This window comes from Oncorhynchus mykiss, chromosome 9 (assembly GCF_013265735.2).
Source record: "Oncorhynchus mykiss isolate Arlee chromosome 9, USDA_OmykA_1.1, whole genome shotgun sequence".
NCBI lineage: Eukaryota > Metazoa > Chordata > Actinopteri > Salmoniformes > Salmonidae > Oncorhynchus > Oncorhynchus mykiss.
In genome coordinates, this window is record NC_048573.1 from 11418764 (window position 1) to 11443763 (window position 25000).

At 42.1% G+C, this 25000-nt stretch overlaps 1 protein-coding gene across 3 annotated transcripts in view; it reads left to right on the forward strand.

Annotated features, from left to right (window-relative positions):
• Positions 1-958: 958 nt before the first annotated feature.
• The window catches only part of LOC110531442 (myotubularin), a 55133-nt gene continuing 31091 nt past the window's right edge, over positions 959-25000 (forward strand). For 2 of the 3 annotated variants that reach the window (XM_036987307.1, XM_036987308.1), the window contains exons 1-2: positions 994-1065; positions 18105-18209. In XM_036987307.1, the coding sequence (XP_036843202.1) occupies positions 18141-18209 (69 nt within the window). In that variant the 5' untranslated portion in view covers positions 994-1065; positions 18105-18140. Of the gene's footprint in view, positions 1066-18104; positions 18210-25000 lie in introns of all 3 variants that reach the window. The other variant, XM_036987309.1, reaches the window with a different exon arrangement.

A 25000-nucleotide genomic window follows, 5' to 3' on the forward strand; every position in this document is an offset into this window, starting at 1 on the left:
GTAATCGAACCAGGGTCTGTAGTGATGCCTCTAGCACTGAGATGCAGTGGCTTTGACCGCTGCGCCACTCGGGAACTTCACAAGTCTGGGAGTCAGCGAGGTAAAAATATGTTCCCAGATAGGCTGCCAAAGGCTTTTTGCCCCGCCTGATTCCCCAGTTGCTCAAGAAATCCAGTGTATATCATGCAATTGGACACATTTTTGGGCAGGGGCATGGAATGGCCATTCTCTAAATCCCTGGCATCGGCAGCTTTCAGATGTTTTATCAAAAGCACCACGGCTGTGTCTCAATGGCTCTCTTTCCTTGTATATTTCACTGCTTCCTTCCCTCATGTATCTTGTTCCATGATCACTGATTCGTCAAGACATAACAGGACGGGTGAAAGCATGGATGGATGAGTCAAATCCAGTCTTTGCAATGACAGTGGTCTAACTAAGTTGCTGTATAATGCCTCCATGGTAGAGGACCAGGGAGTCTCCCCGTCTCTAATGTAAATCTGGCTGAGTAATAGGCCTAATGAGTTTAGGGGTTAATGTTAAGATCAGGGGAGGCTGGTGGGAGGAGCTATAGGAGGACGGGCTCCTTGATAATGGCTGGGATGATATGAATGGAACGGTTTCCAACACATCAAACTTATGTTCCATTTATTCCATTACAGCCATTACAGTAAGGTTGTTTTCCTCTAGCTCATCCCACCAGCCTCCTGTGGTTAATATAAGATATGATAAGCTATAATAGCTGAGCTTAGACTTCACCTACCTACTTTCGGTTATATTTCAACAGAAAACAATGTCAATTTCCTTGTCTATATTTCATATCAATAAACACATGAATACAATATAGCCGCGGAAAAAACATCCATAAACCATTATAGCTGGAAATATCAGGATTTACCATTTACCAATGAAAAATACAACTCCCTAAACTCTTTGCAGGGTCCGAATTGACAACCGTCCAATCCGCGTCATGACAGCTCCGCACGTGACTCTGGGTGAAGTTCTTCTTCCTGAGAGCGGTGCAAAACACACCGACAAAATTCGGGAACGGAGAATAGCAGTTTGTGGGTAAGTAACATAAATCACGAGGAAAATACCACGGCGTAGACATTTTTGTGGGCTTTTCGACAGCGGTTGGTTGATGTTACATTGTGCTGAGACGAAAGAAATTGTGTTATTTGAGTTCTAAAGTATCTATCGGTTTGTTTTTCTGGCCTTCGCGGTTTCCTGGTCGCGACTCGCTCCATGATGTCTATGCACTGACCCGAGCGTTGGCGCTGGAATGGGGCAGGGGCGAAGTTGTAAAAGTTGGGTTGTCGTCTGTTTGAAGCCTTCATTTGGATGAATTCAGTTCAGTTGGTAGTTATTGCTTGTGTTTAAAATGTTATTCGTGCCGTAACGTATTTAGGGTTGAACAGAATGGTTTCCCCCCCCACACACATTGAAGCTAGTTTCGCATTCCATTTATTCTACGCCTCACTAGCTTCGGGGCAACTGGGCGAGTTTGTTGGGACATTTAATGTTGCTAACCAGTGGTGGAAAAAAATACCCAATTGTCATACTTGAGTAAAAGGAAAGATACATTTTTCATAGAAAATTAAAGTCAAGTGAAAGTCACCCAGCAAAACAAATACTACTTGAATACAAGTCTACACGTATTTGGTTGTACATATAAGTTATTGCTAAAACATACTAAAATATCAAAAGTAAAAGTGTAAATAATTTCACTAATTTACGGATAGCCAGGGACACACTGCAACACTCAGACATAATTTACAAACTAAGCATGTGTGTTTAGTGAGTCTGTCAGATCAGAGGCAGTAGGGATGACCAGGGATGTTCTCTGTTTAGTGAGTCCTCCAGATCAGAGGCAGTAGGGATGACCAGGGATGTTCTCTGTTTAGTGAGTCCTCCAGATCAGAGGCAGTAGGGATGACCAGGGATGTTCTCTGTTTAGTGAGTCTGCCAGATCAGAGGCAGTAGGGATGACCAGGGATGTTCTCTGTTTAGTGAGTCCGCCAGATCAGAGGCAGTAGGGATGACCAGGGATGTTCTCTGTTTAGTGAGTCCTCCAGATCAGAGGCAGTAGGGACCAGGGATGTTCTCTGTTTAGTGAGTCCTCCAGATCAGAGGCAGTAGGGATGACCAGGGATGTTCTCTGTTTAGTGAGTCCTCCAGATCAGAGGCAGTAGGGATGACCAGGGATGTTCTCTGTTTAGTGAGTCTGTCAGATCAGAGGCAGTAGGGATGACCAGGGATGTTCTCTGTTTAGTGAATCTGTCAGATCAGAGGCAGTAGGGATGACCAGGGATGTTCTCTGTTTAGTGAATCTGTCAGATCAGAGGCAGTAGGGATGACCAGGGATGTTCTCTGTTCAGTGAGTCCTCCAGATCAGAGGCAGTAGGGATGACCAGGGATGTTCTCTGTTTAGTGAGTCTGCCAGATCAGAGGCAGTAGGGATGACCAGGGATGTTCTCTGTTTAGTGAGTCTGCCAGATCAGAGGCAGTAGGGATGACCAGGGATGTTCTCTTGATTAAGTGTTTGAATTTGACCATTTTCCTGTCCAGCTAAAGCATTAGAAATCTAATGAGTACTTTTGGGTGGCAGGGAAAAATGTATGTAGTAAAAAGTACATTTTCTTTAGGAATGTAGTGGAGTGAAAGTTGTCAAAAATATAAATAGTAAAATACAAATACCCCCCAAAACGACCTTAAGTAGTACTTTAAAGTATTTTATCTTAATTACTTTACACCACTGCAGCTAACATTACTGGATTTTGGGGAGTCTGGCTAGCCATAAATTATTATTTCATATAATCTTAGTGATATGGTTTAATTCAAAACATGACTGATTCATTTCTCATGTTGTTGCATTGCAAGTTTCACTTCACTTGGGACATTCCCATGCTACTTTGTTGCTATTTGCCCACTGACTGGATACACATTGAAAGTTGGAGTTTTCTAGCCCTTGATCACGACTCTCAGTTCCCTTACATTACACATAAGTAATTGGATGAAGGTGTCTTCCATACGGGGGAAGTTTTGTTAAGAGCCATGGCGTTTGGTCTGAACATTAACACCTCTTTTGGTACGTTTTGGAAGCACATCAGCAAGAAATCATTTTTGAAATACAAAAGGTTAAATTGATACACACCTTTTTCATAGGGTTTAGTGTCCCCACACTGCCATATCTCCATGTTACAGCTCTTGTTTACAGGAAACGGACAGAAGCGACCACCTGTGCTAATTAGGGTAAGTGTACGTATTTAGTCCACTAAAATAAAAGTTTAGACCTTTCTAAAATATACTGCCCTGATTTTGTATTTCAAAAAAATAGAGTTAAAATGAAAGATGAATCTCTCATATGAAGCTTTATGACTTTACTTAAAAAACCTCTTGGAACTAGGGGGCACTATTTTCATTTTTGGAAAAATAACGTTCCCAAAGTAAACGGGCTATTTTGTCAGGACAAGATGCTAGAATATGCATATAATTGACAGCTTATGATTGAAAACACTCTAAAGTTTCCAAAACTGTAAAAAATATTGTCTGTGAGTATAACAGAACTGATATCGCAGGCGAAAGTCTGAGAAAAATCCAATCAGGAGGGGACTCTTATTTAGAAAGCTCTGTGTTCCTATGCGTCCCTATTGAGCAGTGAATGGGATATCAACCAGATTCCTTTTTCTATGTCTTCCCTAATGTGTCAATACATAGTTTCAGGCTTTTATTTTGAAAAATGAGCCTGAATGACAACATTGCGTCAGTGGTCAGCTGGAGGCTCAGAGTGATTTGTGCGTAATAGACAAATGCGACCATTGTTTCTCTCTTTCCTACTAAGAAGCCACCTGTCCCGGTTGATATATTATCAAATAGATATTTGAAAAACACCTTGAGGATTGATTATAAAAAACGTTTGCCATGTTTCTGTCAATATTATGGGATCTAATTTGGAATATTTTTCGGTGTTGTCGTGACCGCAGTTCCCGGTGGATTTCTCAACCAAACGTGAAGTACAAACGGAGGTATTTCGGCTATAAAAAATTTACTTTATGGGAGAAAATGAACATTTGCTGTCTAACTGGGTGTCTCGTGAGTGAAAACATCCAAAGCTCATCAAAGGTAAACGATTTAATTTGATTGCTTTTCTGATTTTCGTGACCAAGCTGTCTGCTGGTAGATGGGCATAATGCTATGCTAGGCTATCGATAAACTTACACAAATGCTTGTCTTGCTTTGGCTGTAAAGCATAATTTCAAAATCTGAGATGACAGGGTGATTAACAAAAGGCTAAGCTGTGTTTCACTATAATTCACTTGTGATTTCATGAACATGAATATTTTCGAGTAATATTTTTTGTCCGTTGTGTTATGCTAATTAGTGTCAGTTGATGACAATGACAATTCTCCCGGATCCGGAAGAGGGAGTTCCAAGATGTAAACAATCATAAACCATAAAAATATTTGAAATGTGTAAAGTCTGGACTGGGCTTAATGGGTACCCTTAAGCCCATTGGTGTTTCAAATTAGCCAACCACTGAATAATCCATTTCAATTCATTTAAATGTTCAAAACTGACATTTTATCTAAAGTATAAGTATATAAATGTCCCCTAAAGTTATTCAAATAAACTGATCATTGCTATTCATCCTGAAAGTAGCACTTATAACAGGGTGTGTCCAATCGTACCCACAGAGAGCAGTGTAGAGTTAGGTTTTTGTTCTTGCCAACCAGTACACACCTGATTCAACTAATCATAGACTTCATTCAATACATGATTAATTGAATCAGGTGTGTAATTAATTGGCTAGAACACCACCACAGGTCCCTCTATGGATAAGAAGCCATGCACAAAGACCATAACAACTTTCAATGAATTATCTGAAAGCTGATTCACATTTGCTGTACTACTATTCTTGTTAATTTGTTCAACTTGTCTTCCTAAAGCCTATCTGAAGCCAATTTTTAAAATCTCCCTCTACTGTGTCTTTAAAAAAGTAGTTGGACCAAAAAATGGAATTGCCTGGATGAATGGAAAACAAAAATATGACAATGCCCCGGCGCTAACTGCATGATTAGTCGCCCAATAGTAATCTTCTTATCCCTTATTTGTTTGCATTTTTGTCTACTTGTAGATCTTACATCCCTCAACCCTGAACTAATTCTTCTCTCTCAGCATCAACGACTACCTGTCCACCCCAAATGTCTTGGAGAGAGTACAGAGGTTTCTAATCTTGGTTAAGGCACCATGACTATATGCATAATATCCTTAACTGTAGTTTTTGTGTGTTTTAATCAACTTAAATCTGAACAAAAAAAACATTTATGTTCATTGAATATTAGAGATCAACACACTACCCCTGTGTTTCAATGCATACTGGGCTAAATGGGAGCATACTGGGCTAAATGGGAGCATACTGGGCTAAATGGGAGCATACTGGGCTAAATGGGAGCATACTGGGCTAAATGGGAGCATACTGGGCTAAATGGGAGCATACTGGGCTAAATGGGAGCATACTGGGCTAAATGGGAGCATACTGGGCTAAATGGGAGCCTACTGGGCTAAATGGGAGCATACTGGGCTAAATGGGAGCCTACTGGGCTAAATGGGAGCATACTGGGCTAAATGGGAGCCTACTGGGCTAAATGGGAGCATACTGGGCTAAATGGGAGCATACTGGGCTAAATGGGAGCATACTGGGCTAAATGGGAGTATACTGGGCTTAACGGGAACAAAACTCATTTATGTTGAGAGACAAAATAGCAAAGTCTACTCAAAATATTTTGAGGCCGATGGTTTGGGCTATAAATATTAGAGGTCGACCGATTATGATTTTTCGATACCGATTATTGGAGGACCAAAAAAAATCCAAAAACCGATTAATCGGACAATATATTTATTTGTAATATGGACATTTACAACCATACTGAATGAACACTTATTTTAACTTAATATAATACATTGATAAAATCAATTTAGCCTCAAATAAATAATAAAACATGTTCAATTTGGTTTAAATAATGCGAAAACAAAGTGTTGGAGAAGAAAGTGCAATATGTACCATGTAAGAAAGCCAGAGGCAATATGTGCCATGTAAGAAAGCTAACGTTTAAGTTCCTTGCTCAGAACACGAGAACATATGAAAGCTGGTGGTTCCTTTTAACATGAGTCTTCAATATTCCCAGGTAAGAAGTTTTAGGTTGTAGTTAATATAGGAATTATAGGACTATTTCTCTCTATACCATTTGTATTTAATTTACCTTTGACTATTGGATGTTCTTATAGGCACTTTAGTATTGCCAGTGTAACAGTATAGCTTCCGTTCCTCTCCTCGCTCCTACCTGGGCTCGAACCAGGAACACAATGACAACAGCCACCCTCGAAGCAGTGCTACCCAAGCAAGGGGAACAACCACTCCAAGTCTCAGAGCGAGTGACGTTTGAAACGCTATTAGCGCGCACCCCGCTAACTAGCTAGCCATTTCACATCGGTTACACCAGCCTCATCTCGGGAGTTGATAGGCTTGAAGTCATAAACCGCGCAATGCATGACGCACAACGAAGAGCTGCTGGCAAAACGCACAAAAGTGCTGTTGGAATGAATGCTTACGAGCCTGCTGCTGCCTAACACCGCTCAGTCAGACTGCTCTATCAATTCATAGACTTAGTTATAACATAATAACACACATAAATACGAGCCTTAGGTCATTAATACATTGCACAACCTTCAATGTTATGTCATAATTATGTAAAATTCTGGCAAATTAGGCAGCCCAAACTGTTGCATATACACTGACTCTGCGTGCAATGAACGCAAGAGAAGTGACACAATTTCACCTGGTTAATATTGCCTGCTAATCTGGATTTCTTTTAGCTAAATATGCAGGTTTAAAAATATATACTTCTGTGTATTGATTTTAAGAAAGGCATTGATGTTCATGGTTAGGTACACATTAGCGCAATGATACGCACCACATCGATTATATGCAATGCAGTACACGCTAGATAAACTAGTAATATCATAAACCATGTGTAGTTAACTAGTGATTGTTTTTTATAAGATAAGTTTAATGCTAGCCAGCAACTTACCTTGGCTTCTACTGCATTCGCGTAACAGGCAGTCTCCTCGTGGAGTGCAATGAGAGGCAGGTGGTTAGAGTGTTGGACTAGTTAACTGTAAGGTTGCAAGATTGAATCCCCCGAGCTGACAAAGTTTAATCTAATAAATATACACAATAGAATCCGATATTATGCATAGTTAGTTTTGAACAATATTGCTTTATTGTAATTTACATTCTTTATAGAGGGAATGCCTTTTGTGCTGCTGTTCCCTTTAAACCCACCTGAGATAAATATCAAATTTTCAAAAATGGCATCTATGTTCATTTACCAGTAAAATAAGACAAAACACATTCAAATGTAAGGTGTGAATTTCTGAATCTATAATCTTGTAGTTCACAGTTATGTTGCTCCTGTGTGACTGGCACGACTGCTAGCATGAAAAACACATATTTTCAATTGTCAAGAAGTAGTCATGAATGCTCATGAAGTATGTTATCATGTGCATGTATCGGCACATTCATCTCTTGATTTTGCGACAAGTATGATCGCTTATCTGAGAAGGTACAAAAAAAATGGGTTTATCTGAGGGTTGCCTCAACACAAGTTTTTTTTCAGCTTTGAAATTGGCCACCAGTGGAAACTTAAACAACTGTCAACTTAATAATGAAACATCTGATTGGCTTAGAACCAGTGGTCACCAACCGGTTGAGCGTGATCCACTAGTCCATCTCCAAGACGTTTCTAGTCGATCGCCAAACATTTCAGCAAAAAAAAAAAAAACAACGATAAAGCCTTGCGTTCCTATTTTATTTTTGTATTCGTCTCACGCTGTTGGTGGTAGAGATGCAGCTGGTTTCAGCTGCACTGTGCGCCGGGTAGTGGAAGTGTTTCGATTTTGGACCATTTCATGTGTCTGAAGGTACAAACCTTCCCGGCGGGCCCAGAGAGAATTAAGTCCACTATAGGCCTGGCTTATTGGATGGCACAGATGGCTGTGTCTGCAAAACAAAAAAATGTTACGGATATATCGACCAGGTGAAATATTTGAAATGGCAGAGAATGTTTATTTGTTTTTATATTTCAATCCAAAGATGGTAGTGAGCTGAATAGGTCTGTTTACCCTAGCTATCTAGCATGCTCAGAACACCTGTGTGGAAGTGGAAGTCGGGAAGTGTAGCAGAAGAAGTGTGGTTTGGTCAGATGGAGGCACCCCTAGCTGTATGGATCTGTGACTGCTACAGTAAGTCATTTTTGTATTTGAAGGTTTCTCTCTCGCTGATGAAAGATAAGGGCCATATGTTTCAAATGTCGTCTCACAATCAATGATTATTGACGTTTCCAAACATTAAAACAAAGCATCAGGATTTTAGTTCACATGAGCCAGTCGTTGGTAGGGCTGAGCCATGAAGGCAGTCAAATTCCACGTGACCGTTTAGTCACGGTAATTAGGCTTCTCTAAACTGTGATGCTGCTGATGGTCATTAGTAGCCTACCAAACTTGCTAACTGCCTGGTACTCAGCACTCTATTGTCCGTCTAATCACTCTGACAACAATGCAAATGTCATCGGAAATCAAAGACTTCATGAGAGCCCATGAGCTCATGTTGCACAACATTTCTATAGGCTATGCAATGCTTTAGAACAGGGTAATGGCCTCTATTAAAAAGAGGAGGTTCTCATCAGATTTCTATAGGCTATGCAATGCTTTAGAACAGAGTGATGGCCTCTATTAAAAAGAGGTTCTCATCAGATTTCTATAGGATATGCAATGCTTTAGAACAGAGTGATGGCCTCTTAAGAGCAGGATCCCATCAGCTTTCTATAGGCTAGGCCTATACTATCCGCTTTCTATAGGCTAGGCCTATACTATCAGCTTTCTATAGGCTAGGCCTATACTATTTATATCTCAACTTTCTGAATATTAAGCACATTGCTTCTCTTTACAACAGGAGTATAGCCTACCTGGCTGGCCATCAAAATGAACCAGGGAAAAAGCGTCCTCCATTCGCTATTTAAGTGCCTAGATGACATGTCATTGTTACTACTGCTCCTGTTTCGAGACGGGTGCATGATAATGGTCCATTCTAAGTCAAAACAAATTTCACACACACATTATTTAGTGAATGGAAAGACTAGATGAAATCAATAACAGTGTGATTGGTGACAATATGACCCTATCACTTGTGAATTGTATATCACTTCTGATTGATGCCCAGCGTAAGGAAACAATGCCTTTATTTATTTAGTTGCACACCTCGTAGCCTAGCCCAAATAACTTATTTTAAAAGGAAACACATTAAACTGCTTTACAAGGGGTGTGTAGAGCCTAACTGGCATGCATAAGCAGCGTGTGAGTTTCAAGTTTGGGGAAGACCATTTTCACCATAATAATGCACCTTTTATAATAAAAGCATTACATGCATAATCGCATTTGCGGTCACTTTTGATAATGGTGTTTTCCTGCTAATGGAACGTTTACGATTATAGCCCACTGCCATGTGTACATTGCTGCTCTTATAATGTGAAGAAATAGCCTGATAGTTTATCAACATTTTCAGCTAAACCTCCTGATCTGTTTTATCAGCCACATTGTGGTTGTATTGATTTGGGATCTATCGCATCCCACAACTGTCCCAGACTATGTTTGGAATATTTATTTCTCGCACAGAATAGAATAAGTCAACTTTTGTACTATGGAGGATAGTATATTGACATAGGCTAGTGCTTTTGCGGTTTGTTAGACCTACTCATCTTGTTGATGAGTAGACAGTTAATCCATTATCTTCAATATGCACCTCAGAATTGGATAAGGACGCGCTGTTGCATCCCCGATGTGTCTGTCGTCACTTGTAGCCCGTGAGAAAGACCAGATCACGTGATAGAGAGCCATGTGAGTGAGAGAGGTGCTTCGGAGCCCGCAACACTCTGGGAGAAGGGCGCAATGCAGCACTCTGGGCCATGGGCACAACGGCCACTGGCAGCAGGAGGCATGGCTTTTTTTTAGTGTACACAAAGGGGATGAAGCCGACATTGTCAATGGCTTGTCAAATTGTGAATGAGAGACTGATGAAGTGTGTACAGCCTGAGCAAAAATCTAAGCAGAACTCGTGCCTTTCAAGCCACATTAGTCGCATCATGTAGCCTTACAATGTATTAAAAATCCAAACATATAGCTAAAGTTACATTAATAACTCCAAATTAAGCATATAGGAGTACCTATTTCTTAAACACTGAACACAGAATAGCCGCATGTGCGCAATCCCTCAAATCGTTTTGGAGAAAATATCCTTTCTATTTTTATTCAGCTTTGTTCAATTGTATTCTTCATACTATAAAATAATGCCACCGAATTCTAAGCAAATCTTCTCTGCTAAATGAACTCAGGACCTAACATAAGGGCTCAAATAGACTACATGTATTTATTGGGAAGGTGTAGGCTATATTACATGGATTTAGATCTGCATCAGTGGCTGTGTGAAAACCAGGAGATGGTAAACGCCTTTATGTTAATTAACGGTCAATTACTGTGAGACCGACAGTTATCTGCTTGACAGTCACCGGGTGATGAAATGTGACAGCCACAGCCCCTAGTCACAGCTCCTAGTCGTGGGGAAAGCTGAGGGCTGAAAAATAGGGAGAAGGCTTAGAGTTCGAGAGCTAAGGAGTTTTCATGCTGTTGCAACATTTTTGTGTAATTGTTGCGATGATACGCTATATATACTAACGTACACTACCAGTCAAGTTTGGACACCTTCTCATTCAAGGGTTTTCCTTTATTTTTACTATTTTCTACATTATATAATAATAATGAAGACAAACTATGAATTAATACACATGGAATCATGTAGTAACCAACAAAGTGTTAAACAAATCAAAATATATTTTATATTTGAGATTCTTCAAATAGCCACCCTTTGCCTTGATGAAGTTCTTAGCATTCTCTTAACCAGCTTCACCTGGAATGGTTTTCCAACAGTGAAGGAGTTCCCATAAATGCTGAGCACTTGGCTGCTTTTCCTTCACTCTGCGGTCCAACTCATTTCAAACCATCTCGATTGGGTTGAGGTCGGGTGATTGTCGAGAACAGGTCATCTGATGCAGCACTCATCACTCCCTTTCTTGGTCAAATAGCCCTTACACAGCCTGGAGGTGTGTTGGGTCATTGTCCAACACAAGACAGTCCCACTAAGTGCAATCCAAATGGGATGGCATATTGCTGCAGAATGCTGTGGTATCCATGCTGGTTAAGTGTGCCTTGAATTCTAAATAAATCACAGATGGTCCCAGCAGCAAAGCACCATCACACCTCCATGCTTCACATTGGGAACCACACATGTGGAGATCACCCTGTCACCTTCTCTGCATTTCACAAAGACACGGCGGTTGGAACCTAAAATCTCAAATTTGGACTCATCAGACCAAAGTACAGATTTCCACTGGTCTAATGTCCGTTGCTCATGTTTCTTTGTCCAAGCAAGTCTCTTCTTATTATTGGTGTCCTTTAGTGGTGTCTCAGCAATTCGACCATGAAGGCCTGATTTCACGGCAGGTAGCCTAATGGTTAGAGCGTTGGACTTGTATCCGAAAGGTTGCAAGATCGAATCCCCGAGCTGACAAGGTAAACATCTGTCGTTCTGCCCCTGAACAACGCAGTTAACCCACTGTTCCTAGGCCGTCATTGAAAAAAATTATTAGTTCTTAACTGACTTGCCTAGTTAAATAAAGGTACAATTTAAAAATAATTTTAAATTCACACAGTCTCCTCTGTAGTTGATATTGATATGTGTCTGTTACTTGAACTCTGAAGCATTTATTTGAGCTGCAATTTCAGAGGCTGGTAACTCTAATGCACCTTTCCTGTGGCGGTCCTCCTGAGAGCCAGTTTCATCATAGTGCTTGCTGTTTTTTACAACTGCACTTGAAACTTTCCGCATTGACTGACCTTCATGTCTTAAAGTAATGATGGACTGTCGTTTCTCTTTGCTTATTTGAGTTGTTCTTGCAACAATATGGACTTAACCCTATTTGGTAAAAGACTATCTTCTGTATATCACCCCTACCTAACTGATTGGCAATAACGCATTAAGAAGAAAATAAATTCCACTAATGAACTTCTAACAAGGCACACCTGTTAATTGAAATGCATTCTAGGTGACTACCTCATGAAGCTGGTTGAGTGTGCAAAGCTGTCATCAAGGCAAAGGGTGGCTACTTTTAAAGAATCTCAAATATAAAATATATTTTAGTGTGTTTATTACTTTTATTGGGCTGTGTAGGTGTGTCCAAACTTTTGACAGGTACTGTATGTGGACTAGAGGTTGACCGATTAATCGGAATGGCCGATTTCAAGTTTTCATAACAATCGGAAATCGGTATTTCTGGACATCGATTTGGCATTTTTTATTTTTTTTTTACACATTTTTTTAAAAATCTTTATTTAACTAGGCAAGTCAGTTAAGAACACATTCTTATTTTCAATGACGGCCTAGGAATGGTGGGTTAACTGCCTGTTCAGGTGCAGAACGACAGATTTTCACCTTGTCATCTCGGGGGTTTGAACTTGCAACCTTCTGGTTACTAGTCCAACGCTCTAACCACTAGGCTACCCTATATTAATGACCTAAGGCTCATATTTCTGTGTGTTATGTTATAACAAAGTCTATGGTTTGATAGAGCAGTCTGACTGAGCGATAGTAGGCACCAGCAGGCTCATAAACATTCATTCAAACAGCACTTTCGTGTTTCAAACGTCACTCGCTCTGAAACTTGGAGTGGTTGTTCCCCTTGCTCTGCAAGGGCCGCGGCTTTTGTGGAACAATGGGTAACGCTGCTTCGAGGGTGGCTGTTGTCGTTGTGATCCTGGTAGAGGAGAGGGACGGAAGCTATACTGTTACACTGGCAATACTAAAGTGCCTATAAGAACATCCAATAGTCAAAGGATAATGAAATACAAATGGTATAGAGAGAAATAGTCCTATAATAACTACAACCTAAAACTTCTTACCTGGGAAAATATGAAGACTCATGTTAAAAGGAACCACCAGCTTTTATATGTTCTCGTGTTCTGAGCAAGGAACTTAAATGTTAGCTTTCTTACATGGCACATATTGCACTTTTACTTTCTTCTCCAACACTTTGTTTTTGCATTATTTAAACCAAATTGAACATGTTTCATTATTTAGAGGCTAAATTGATTTTATTGATGTATTATATAAAAGTTAAAATAAGTGTTCATTCAGTACTGTTGTAATTGTCATTATTACAAATAAATAAAACAATTGTCCGATTTGAATCGGTATCGGCTTTTTTTGGTCCTTCAATAATCGGCATCGGCGTTGAAAAATCATAATCGGTCGACCTCTAATGTGGACACCCCTTCAAGTTTGTGAATTTGGACATTTCAGCCACATCTGTTGCTGACAGGTGTATAAAGTCGAGGACACAGCCATGCAGTTTCCATAGACATATTGGCCTTATTGAATGGCCTTATTGAAGAGCTCAGCGACTTTCAACTTGGCACTGTCATAGGATGCCATTTTTCCAACAAGTCAGTTTGTCAAAGTTCTGCCCTGCTAGAGCTGCCCTGGTCAACTGTAAGTGCTGTTATTGTGAAGTGGAAACCTCTAGGAGCAACAACTGCTCAGCCTCAAAGTGGTAGGTCACACAAGCTCACAGAACGGGACCGCTGAAGCGCGTAAAAATCATCTGTCCTCGGTTGCATCATTCACTAGCGTTCCAAACTGCCTCTGGAACCAATGTCAGCACAATAACTGTTCGTCATTAAATGGGTTTCCATGGCTGAGCAGCAGCACACAAGCCTAAGATCACCATGTGCAATGCCAAGTCTCGGCTGTAGTGATGTAAAGCTCGCCAGCATTGGAAACGTTCTCTGGAGTGATGAATCACGCTTCACCATATGGCAGTACGACGGACAAATTTGGGTTTGGTGGATGCCAGGAAAACGCTATCTGCCCCAATGTATAGTGTCAACTGTAAAGTTTGGTGGAGTAGTAGTTATCTGGGGCTGTTTTTCATGGTTCGGGCTAGGCCCATTAGTTGCAGTGAAGGGAAATGCTTAACGCTACAGCATACATTGACATTCTAGACGATTCTGTGCTTCCATTTTTGTAGCAACCGTTTGGGGAAGGCCCTTTCCTGTTTCAGCATGACGATGCCCTCGTGCAAAAAGCCAGATCAAATATTTTTATAACTAAACCAAAACAGACCACAGCCTGTTTCGAATGGGAACAAATGAGTCCTAGTGGGCAGAACAAGCAAGGAGGTGGGCTGAGCCAAGCATCAGCTAGCGAGATCCTATTAGCCCGTTCTAGCATACATCTGCATATTTCCTTTAAGGACCGCCTACTCTGTGAAATGCGCATGTGCAATAACTCACTTTGCCTTTACACTCCTAAACAATGTGATAAAAACATTTTTTTTAAACTTTGACAAAAGTTAGTCTACAATACGTAGTCTAATCTGTTCATAACAGATTCTAGTTATGAAACATAACTGTATTGAGATCTAATGTTGTGGACGTTTGCAGAATGTCGGACAAAATCCATCTTTTCCCACTGCCGGCCACTGGGCTTCCTCTCAATACCATATTTGGTTGTGAATGGAATCCTCGCAATACCATATTTGGTTGTGAATGGAAACGCCAAGCGGATACATCTGGTGAAATATCTATCTCATTGTTCAATTTGTGGCGAAGTCCATACAGAAATGGTTTTGTCGAGATCGGTGTTGAAGAACTTGACTGGCCTGCACAGAGCCCTAACCTCATTCCCAAAGGTGTTCAATGGGGTTAATTGGAACGCTGACTACGAGCCAGGCCTAATCGCCCAACATCAGTGCCCAACCTCATTAATGCTCTTGTGGCTGAATGGAAGCAAGTCCCCGCAGAAATGCTCGATCATCTAGCCGTGGAAAGCCTTCCCAGAATAGTGGAGGCTGTTATAGCAGCAAAGGGGGGACCAACTCCATATTAATGGCCATGATTTTGGAATGAGATGTTCAAGGAGCAGGCATCCACACACCTTTTGGTCATGTAGTGCACAGTGTATCACTGGTGTTTATGTGTATGGCCTATCATATTCACTGACAGCATTATCCATGAAAATATAGGCTAGCCTTTATCCATAAGTTATCCTTATGATGACTTTTTTAATATTCACACAAAGCTTGAAAATAAACATTTTATAGAGTCATTACAGAATTCGTGTGGATATTCATTACCACATAAATGTATCAAAATAGTTTTTAATTTTGCATTAATTCGAAAGAGGACGTCCATTTAGGTAATCAGCATCGACCTACAGTATGATCACATTAAGAAGAATGGTTTTGATTTGGCCCTATTCTCTCCCCGGGGAGGTGTGTGTATGTGATGGATTGAATACATAAGAGTAGTCTGTCAGTGACGTATGATCAGGGCTTGCTAATCGTGACAGCCAGGGCAGCCCCCTCGTGCCCTTTCCCTCCACCTCCCACCCTCCACTTCACTTACCAAACCACAGTAACTGTCAAGTGTGTGTGTGTGTGTGTGTGTGTGTCAGACATTATAAATAGCCATATGCCTAGCTCCTCGTCTCGACGCAGTGTAGTGCTTCTTTCTCTCTGAGCCGATGTTGCTGTAACAGATATAGAGGTCAACGCTTTCCAGTGAAATGATTAATGGCCTGACTTGTACCTTCAGCATTTAAAGGGGCAGTCCATGTTCGGAGTTTTTGAATCGATGATATGTAACTTAAGCCTAGCCAATGAAAAATAGAACCTACCAATGCCTCATGAGCCAACTGAGCTGACTTGCCCCCAGCAGAAGCCCAAATATAATCTTGTTTTACTCCATTGATCTAAATAATAGTATAGTAAACAAACACTAGTTTAAATTATAGTTTTGTTCCCACGGGACCAAGCTGTCTGCCATCTAGGACCTATATACAAGGTGGTGTCAGAGGAAGGCCCCAAAAATGGTCAGACTCCAGTCAGGGCCTCCTGAGTGGCGCAGTGGTCTAAACTGTGCCACTAGAGATCCTGGTTAGAGTCCAGGCTGTGTCGCAGCCGACCGGGACTGGGAGACCCCCTGGGGCGACGCACAATTGGCCCAGCGTCGTCCGGGTTAGGGGAGCGTTTGGCCGGCAGGGATGTCCTGGTCCCATTGGGCACTAGCGACTCCTGTAGTGGTGCTGCTGGCTTCCGGGTTGAGTGGGCATTGTGTCAAGAAGCGGTGCAGCTTGGTTGGTTTGTGTTTTTTTTTTTACACTGCTGCTACACGCTGTTTATTATTTATGCATAGTCACTTTACCCCTACCAACAAATGACCTCAATTAACCTGTACTTCCGCAGTACCCCCTGTATATAGCCTCCACATTGACCCGGTACCCCCTGTATATAGCCTCCACATTGACCCGGTACCCCCTGTATATAGCCTCCACATTGACCCGGTACCCCCTGTATATAGCCTCCACATTGACCCGGTACCCCCTGTATATAGCCTCCACATTGACCCGGTACCCCCTGTATATAGCCTCCACATTGACCCGGTACCCCCTGTATATAGCCTCCACATTGACCCGGTACCCCCTGTATATAGCCTCCACATTGACCCGGTACCCCCTGTATATAGCCTCCACATTGACCCGGTACCCCCTGTATATAGCCTCCACATTGACCCGGTACCCCCTGTATATAGCCTCCACATTGACCCGGTACCCCCTGTATATAGCCTCCACATTGACCCGGTACCCTCTGTATATAGCCTCCACATTGACTCAGTACCGGTACCCCCTGTATATAGCCTCCACATTGACTCAGTACCGGTACCCCCTGTATATAGCCTCCACATTGACTCGGTACCCTCTGTATATAGCCTCCACATTGACTCAGTACCGGTACCCCCTGTATATAGCCTCCACATTGACCCGGTACCCCCTGTATATAGCCTCCACATTGACCCGGTACCCCCTGTATATAGCCTCCACATTGACTCTGTAGTGGTACCCCCTGTATATAGCCTCCATACCCCCTGTATATAGCCTCCACATTGACTCTGTACCCCCTGTAAATAGCCTCCACATTGACTCTGTAGTGGTACCCCCTGTATATAGCCTCCACATTGACTCGGTACCCCCCTGTATATAGCCACGTTATTGTTATTTTGTTACTTTATTATAATTGTTTTATTTAGTAAATATTTTCTTAACTGTGTTGTTGGTATTAGATTTGATTTGGATCGTCTGTCCTTGCATTCATAGCTCTGTGAATTTGATAGTAGTTCTGCCTACCTTTCTCCTTTCCCACCCCTCCGCTGTTTATCAAAACAAGAGGCGGGTCCATTGTTTTTGTTTTTTAAAATCTCGGATTTACCCTTTTCTCTGACATGGTCTGTTGGTTTCATATTGCTGAACGAAGCTATGTGATACTAAATATAATTGAAGTGGTCTCTACTTCTTACTGTAACTCCTTGAGATGAGTGTTAGCTGTGTGTGTGATAGTAAATCAATGTAGGCTAATTCACGAGACATTTGTAAAACACTCAAGCTTCCACTGCTGTTGGCACTCACTGGTATACACACACTTTCCCTTTCCATATCTCATTGTGATGGCTCAGACACAGGTGCTTTCCTTTTCATTGCATCATCATCGCTGCTGTTGGAAAGAGGAGAGAAAGGAAGAGCGTGCCACATTTTGTTGACGTCTCTCTCTCTTCTTGAATAAGCTATAGCAGTTGGTCGTAACCACTGTCTCTCTGATGAGCCAAGTACTGTACTTTCACTGTAGGCAGTGGTGGGACACTGACAGGGCAGATATTAGTCTGTGAAAGACCTACCTCTGTGACTGTCTTCAGAAGGGAATGACAATGTGGTTCTTCTTTTTGGGCTAACTAACCAAGGGTGGCAACGGTCCCAATGACCTCATTCATCAATATTAAAATCTTACTTTTGTTCTCACCTCTCTCCCTCCTCTCTCCTTCTCCATCTCTCGCTCTATCCTCCTTTTCTCCCTCACCACTCCCCCCTATCTCATCCCCCTCTCCTCCTGTAGAGTCAGTCAGTGGAAGAAGTACTCCTCTGTAGAGTCATGGCCTCTGCTTCAATACCAGTCTACAGCTCCTCTAATAATCCCCTGGAGAACAGCTCCAGTCACAATGTAAGTGTGTTCAGTGTCGGTTTCTCTCTCGTTCTCACTCGCTCTCTTTCCCTTCTCTCTAATTTTTAGTTCTCTATCTCTGTATAGTCCTCTAACTCTCTCTCTGGTCTCTGTGTTTTCAGTTTTTTTTTTGTGTGGTTTGCAGCATGTACAGTTGTAGTCTGAAGTTTACATACACCTCAGCCAAATACATTTAAACTCAGATTTTCACAATTCCTGACATTTAATCATAGTAAAAATTCCCTGTTTTAGGTCAGTTAGGATCACCTTTTAAGAATGTGAAATGTCAGAATAATAGTAGAGTGATTTATTTGTTTTTCTTTCTTTCATCACATTCCCAGTGGGTCAGAAGTTTACATACACTCAGTTAATATTTGGTAGCATTGCCTTTAAATTGTTTAACTTTGGTCAAACGTTTCGGGTAGCCTTCCACAAGCTTCCCACAATAAGTTGTGGAATTTTGGCCCATTCCTCCTGACAGAGCTGGTGTAACTGAGTCAGGTTTGTAGGCCTCCTTGCTTGCACACACTTTTTCAGTTCTGCCCACAAATTCTCTATGGGATTTAGGTCATGGCTTTGTGATAGCCACTCCAATACCTTGACTTTTGTTATCCACAACTTTGGAAGTATGCTTGGGGTCATTGTCCATTTGGAAGACCCATTTGCGACCAAGCTTTAACTTCCTGACTGATGTCTTGAGAAGTTGCTTCAATATATACACATCATTTTCCTACCTCATGATGCCATCTATTTTGTGAAGTGCACCAGTCCCTCCTGCAAGCAAGGCACCTCCACAACATGATGCTGCCACCCCCGTGCTTCATGGTTGGGATGATGTTTTTTGGCTTGCAAGCCTCACCCTTTTTCCTCCAAACACAACGATGGTCATTATGGCCAAACAGTTCTATTTTTGCTTCATCAGACCAGAGGGCATTTCTATGGTCTTTGTCAGCATGTGCAGTTGCAAACTGTAATCTGGCTTTTTTATGGCGGTTATGAGGCAGTTGCTTCTTCCTTGCTGAGCGGCCTTTCAGGTTATGTTGATTTATAGGACTCGTTTTACTGTGGACATAGATACTTTTGTACCTGTTTCCCCCAGCATCTTCACAAGGTCCTTTGCTGCTGTTCTGGGATTGATTTGCACATTTCGCACCAAAGAATGCGTCTCCTTCCTGAGCGGCATGACAGCTGTGTGGTCCCATGGTGTTTATACTTGCCTACTATTGTTTGTACAGATGAACGTGGTACCTTCAGGCATTTGGAAATTGCTCCCAAGGATGAACCAGACTTGTGGAGGTCTACAATTTTTTTTCTGGGATTTCTTGGCTGATTTATTTGGATTTTTCCCATGATGTCAAGCAAAGAGTCACTGAGTTTGAAGGTAGGCCTTTAAATACATCCACAGGTACACCTTCAATTGACTCAAATGATGTCAATTAGCCTATCAGAAGCTTCTAAAGCCATGACATAATTTTCTGGAATTTTCCAAGCTGTTTAAATGCACAGTCAACTTAGTGTATGTACACTTTCTGACCCCTTGGAATTGTGATACAGTGAAATAATCTGTCTGTAAACAATTGTTGGGAAATTATTTGTGTCGTGCACAAAGTAGATGTCCTAACCGACTTGCTAAAACTATAGTTTGTTAACAAGAAATTTGTGTAGTGGTTGAAAAATGAGTTTTAATGACTCCAGCCTAAGTGTATGTAAACAAGTTTTAATGGCTCCAACCTAAGTGTATGTAAACTAGTTTTAATGGCTCCAACCTAAGTGTGTGTAAACTAGTTTTAATGGCTCCAACCTAAGTGTATGTAAACTACTTTTAATGACTCCAACCTAAGTGTATGTAAACTAGTTTGAATGACTCCAACCTAAGTGTATGTAAACTAGTTTTAATGACTCCAACCTAAGTGTATGTAAACTAGTTTTAATGACTCCAACCTAAGTGTATGTAAACTAGTTTTAATGGCTCCAACCTAAGTGTGTGTAAACTAGTTTTAATGACTCCAACCTAGGTGTATGTAAACTAGTTTTAATGACTCCAACCTAAGTGTATGTAAACTAGTTTTAATGGCTCCAACCTAAGTGTATGTAAACTAGTTTTAATGACTCCAACCTAAGTGTATGTAAACTAGTTTTAATGGCTCCAACCTAAGTTTGTGTAAACTAGTTTTAATGACTCGAACCTAAGTGTATGTAAACTAGTTTTAATGGCTCCAACCTAGGTGTATGTAAACTAGTTTTAATGGCTCCAACCTAGGTGTATGTAAACTAGTTTTAATGGCTCCAACCTAGGTGTATGTAAACTAGTTTTAATGGCTCCAACCTAGGTGTATGTAAACTAGTTTTAATGGCTCCAACCTAGGTGTATGTAAACTAGTTTTAATGACTCCAACCTAAGTTTATGTAAACTAGTTTTAATGGCTCCAACCTAGGTGTATGTAAACTAGTTTTAATGACTCCAACCTAAGTGTGTGTAAACTAGTTTTAATGACTCCAACCTAAGTGTATGTAAACTAGTTTTAATGGCTCCAACCTAAGTGTATGTAAACTAGTTTGAATGACTCCAACCTAAGTGTATGTAAACTAGTTTTAATGACTCCATCCTAAGTGTGTGTAAACTAGTTTTAATGGCTCCAACCTAGGTGTATGTAAACTTCTGACTTCAACTGTATTATTTAATGTTCTGCTACTGTCTCAGCGGTTAGGCTCGGCACTAAAGATGATACCTACACACTAAAGGGCTTTTGGCAGCGCTACGTTGCTACACAGTAGCCAACCAGCAGAGCTCGTGAATTCATGCTCCAGACCTGATGCTGGGGGACTGATATAGGGAGTGTGTGTGTGTCAAGAGCCTGACTCACAAATCCATATTCAGAGTTGTGTTCAGTGAATGTCCCTTAAGGCCTAATAACACAACACACACACACTCTTCTTCCCCTAACCTAAATGGACTACACTCGGTACAAGCTGTGTTTAACCAATCTAGTCCCAGTATGGATAGGTGCCTATGAAATGGCTAGTTAGGTTAGTCTTCTTATTCATTAATAAACCGTGCACCTTTTTAATAAACTATGCACTTGTCAATAAACTATGCACCTGCGCCTGGTTAGCCTCTTCCGTCATGAATCTGTTTATTATTATTTTTTTCCTCTGACCTCCGTAGTGCTGTCCTGCACCGCTGAAAGATCCCATGTAGGAACTCTGTCTGTGTTGCCCTGACAACCAGCATCATCAAGGCAAATGCCTGCTGCTGGAGCACTAGCATCATGTATGTCAGTTGAAACATGTTAGGCCAGTGGTTTTCAAACCTCTCCTCGGAGACCCCCAGATTAGATTAGTGGAGTATCCCTGAACTATCTCACCTGATTCTCCTACTCAGGAGAGGTTAGAACACCTAGGCCATCTAGGTTAGTTACGCTCAGTACAGAGACCCTCTTTCACACTCAGATTAGTCATTCTTATTGGCTTTCCAATCAGGAAGTCCCAGAGTGGTAGCCAATAAAAACAGTGCTCTCGTAGCGTTGACTGTTGAGAGTTTTCCATGCAAAACAAATGACTGCTAGGTACAGTAATATGGACACAAGTGTGGCTTTGTTGAGCCCTGGGTAGGCCAAGTCTCTCTGCACTATTATATGTCTCTCGTACACAAACAGTGTGGCCGGATTGGCAGCTAGTTCTCTCAGTAGGGTAACAGAGAGGTGTTGTGTGGTCAGACTGACAGAGGGATTGGTAGCAGGAGTTCTGCATGTGCACACACATGGGCACAGTATTACCACTGGACGCTAAGGTCAGTTTGTAGTTACTAACTAATGGTTAGGGTTGGGTGGGAGGGTTAGTTACCCCCACTAATGGTTAGGGTTGGGTGGGAGGGTTAGTTACCCCCACTAATGGTTAGGGTTGGGTGGGAGGGTTAGTTACCCCCACTAATGGTTAGGGTTGGGTGGGAGGGTTAGTTACCCCCACTAATGGTTAGGGTTGGGTGGGAGGGCTAGTTACCCCCACTAATGGTTAGGGTTGGGTGGGAGGGCTAGTTACCCCCACTAATGGTTAGGGTTGGGTGGGAGGGCTAGTTACCCCCACTAATGGTTAGGGTTGGGTGGGAGGGCTAGTTACCCCCACTAATGGTTAGGGTTGGGTGGGAGGGCTAGTTACCCCCACTAATGGTTAGGGTTGGGTGGGAGGGTTAGTTACCCCCACTAATGGTTAGGGTTGGGTGGGAGGGTTAGTTACCCCCACTAATGGTTAGGGTTGGGTGGGAGGGTTAGTTACCCCCACTAATGGTTAGGGTTGGGTGGGAGGGTTAGTTACCCCCACTAATGGTTAGGGTTGGGTGGGAGGGTTAGTTACCCCCACTAATGGTTAGGGTTGGGTGGGAGGGTTAGTTACCCCCACTAATGGTTAGGGTTGGGTGGGAGGGCTAGTTACCCCCACTAATGGTTAGGGTTGGGTGGGAGGGCTAGTTACCCCCACTAATGGTTAGGGTTGGGTGGGAGGGTTAGTTACCCCCACTAATGGTTAGGGTTGGGTGAGAGGGTTAGTTACCCCCACTAATGGTTAGGGTTGGGGGAGGGTTAGTTACCCCCACTAATGGTTAGGGTTGGGTGGGAGGGTTAGTTACCCCCACTAATGGTTAGGGTTGGGTGGGAGGGTTAGTTACCCCCACTAATGGTTAGGGTTGGGGGAGGGTTAGTTACCCCCACTAATGGTTAGGGTTGGGGGAGGGTTAGTTACCCCCACTAATGGTTAGGGTTGGGTGGGAGGGTTAGTTACCCCCACTAATGGTTAGGGTTGGGGGAGGGTTATACGTTCTGTAGTTGGACCGTTCAAGTGCCGGAGGAGCGATGATGAAGAACGTTATGAACATATGAAACGGGCCTGGTCGTGCTTCGGGCTGCCGCACACACAAATGGAACCTACGCGTGACACAGCATAAAATGTGCCCAGAAAAACAAAAAAACATGCTATTTACTCACCCTGTGGTAGTCCGATCACACTGTCGCCAATAGCAACAACAACAGCATCACATCAAAGGTGATAGGCTGGTCGTGCTGAAAGGACAGTGGCCGTAATACCTGTGCACTCCATTGCGCTGAAGGGGAGAGAGTTTTGGTCAAACACACAGACGAGGCTTTGCGCACTCTTGGCATTCTCTCAACCAGCTTCATCTGGAATGCTTTTACAACAGTCTTGAAGGACTTCCCACAATGCTGAGCACTTGTTGGACCGCAGAGTGAAGGAAAAGCAGCCGACTCATCCCAAACCATTTTAATTGGGTTGAGTTTGGGTGATCTGTTGCAGCATTCAATCACTCTCCTCCTTGGTCAAATAGCCCTTACACAGCATGGGGGTGTGTTGGGTCATTGTCCTGTTGAAAAACAAATGATAGTCCCACTAAGTGTAAACCAGATGGGATGCTGTACCGCTGCAGAATGTGGGAGCCATGCTGGTTAAGTGTGCCTTGAATTCTAAATAAATCAGTGTTACCAGAAAAGCACCATCACACCTCCTCCATGCTTCACGGTGGGAACCAAACATGCGGAGATCATCCGTTCACCTACTCGGCATCTCACAAAGACACCGCGGTTGGAACCAAAAATCGCAAATGTGGACTCCTCAGACAAAATAACAGATTTCCAAAGGTCTATTGCTCATTCCTTGGCCCGAGCAAATATCTTCTTATTGGTGTCTTTTTAGAAGTGGTTTGTTGGAGCAATTTGACCATGAAGGCCTGATTTTAAAGCAGTCTCTGAGCAGTTGGTGTCTTACTAAAACTCTGAAGCATTTATTTGGGCTGCAATCTGAAGTGCAGTTAATGCTACTGAACTTTGCAGCATACCACCCCTACCTTGTCACAACACAACTGATTGACTGAAATGCATTAAGAAGGGAGAAAAAAGTCCACAAGTTAACTTTTTAACAAGACACACCTGTTAATTGAAATGCATTCCGGGTGACTACCTCATGAAGCTGTTTGAGAGAATGCCAGGAGTCTGCAAAGCTGTCAAGGCAAAGGGTGGCTTGAAGAAACTCAAATAAAAAATACATTTTAATTTATACTTTTTTTTTTGGTTACTACATGATTCCATATGTGCTATTTCAGAGTTTTGATGTCTTCACTTTAATTCTACAATGTAGCAAATAGTAAAAATAAGTAACACTTGAATGAGTTGTTGTTCTAAACCTTTTGACTGGTGCTAAATATATATAGGATACATCTCTGTTGTAGTGAACAGACCAGTTCTACTGGTGTCTGACACCCCTCATTATCTCCAGAGAAATACACTGAGTACAAAACCACTAAGAACGTGTTGCTATGACGCCAATGCTTCCCACAGTTGTGTCAAGTTGGCTGGATGTCCTTTGGGTGGTGAACCATTCTTGATGTGCACGGGAAACTGTTGAGCGCTATAATCCCAGCAGCTTTGCAGTTCTTGACCCAAACCGGTGCGCCTGGCACCTACTACCATATCCCGTTCAAATGCACTTAACACATAGACAATCCGTGTCTCCAATTGTCTCAAAGCTTAAAAATCCTCCTCCCCTTCATCTACGCTGCTTTTGGCTTTTGAAGTGGATTTAACAAGTGACATCAATAAGGGATCATAGACTGACCAGGTGAAAGCTATGTCATGGGAAGAGCAGGTGTCCTTAATGTTGTGTGGATTACATGGTGTAATTACAAGCGATGTTCCCTCTTAGGCAGGACACAGAAGAAATGCCTCGCAGAGACACAAGCCATTGAATGTCACCGAGTTCTCGCTAACTAGATAATGTTGATTCGATCACAT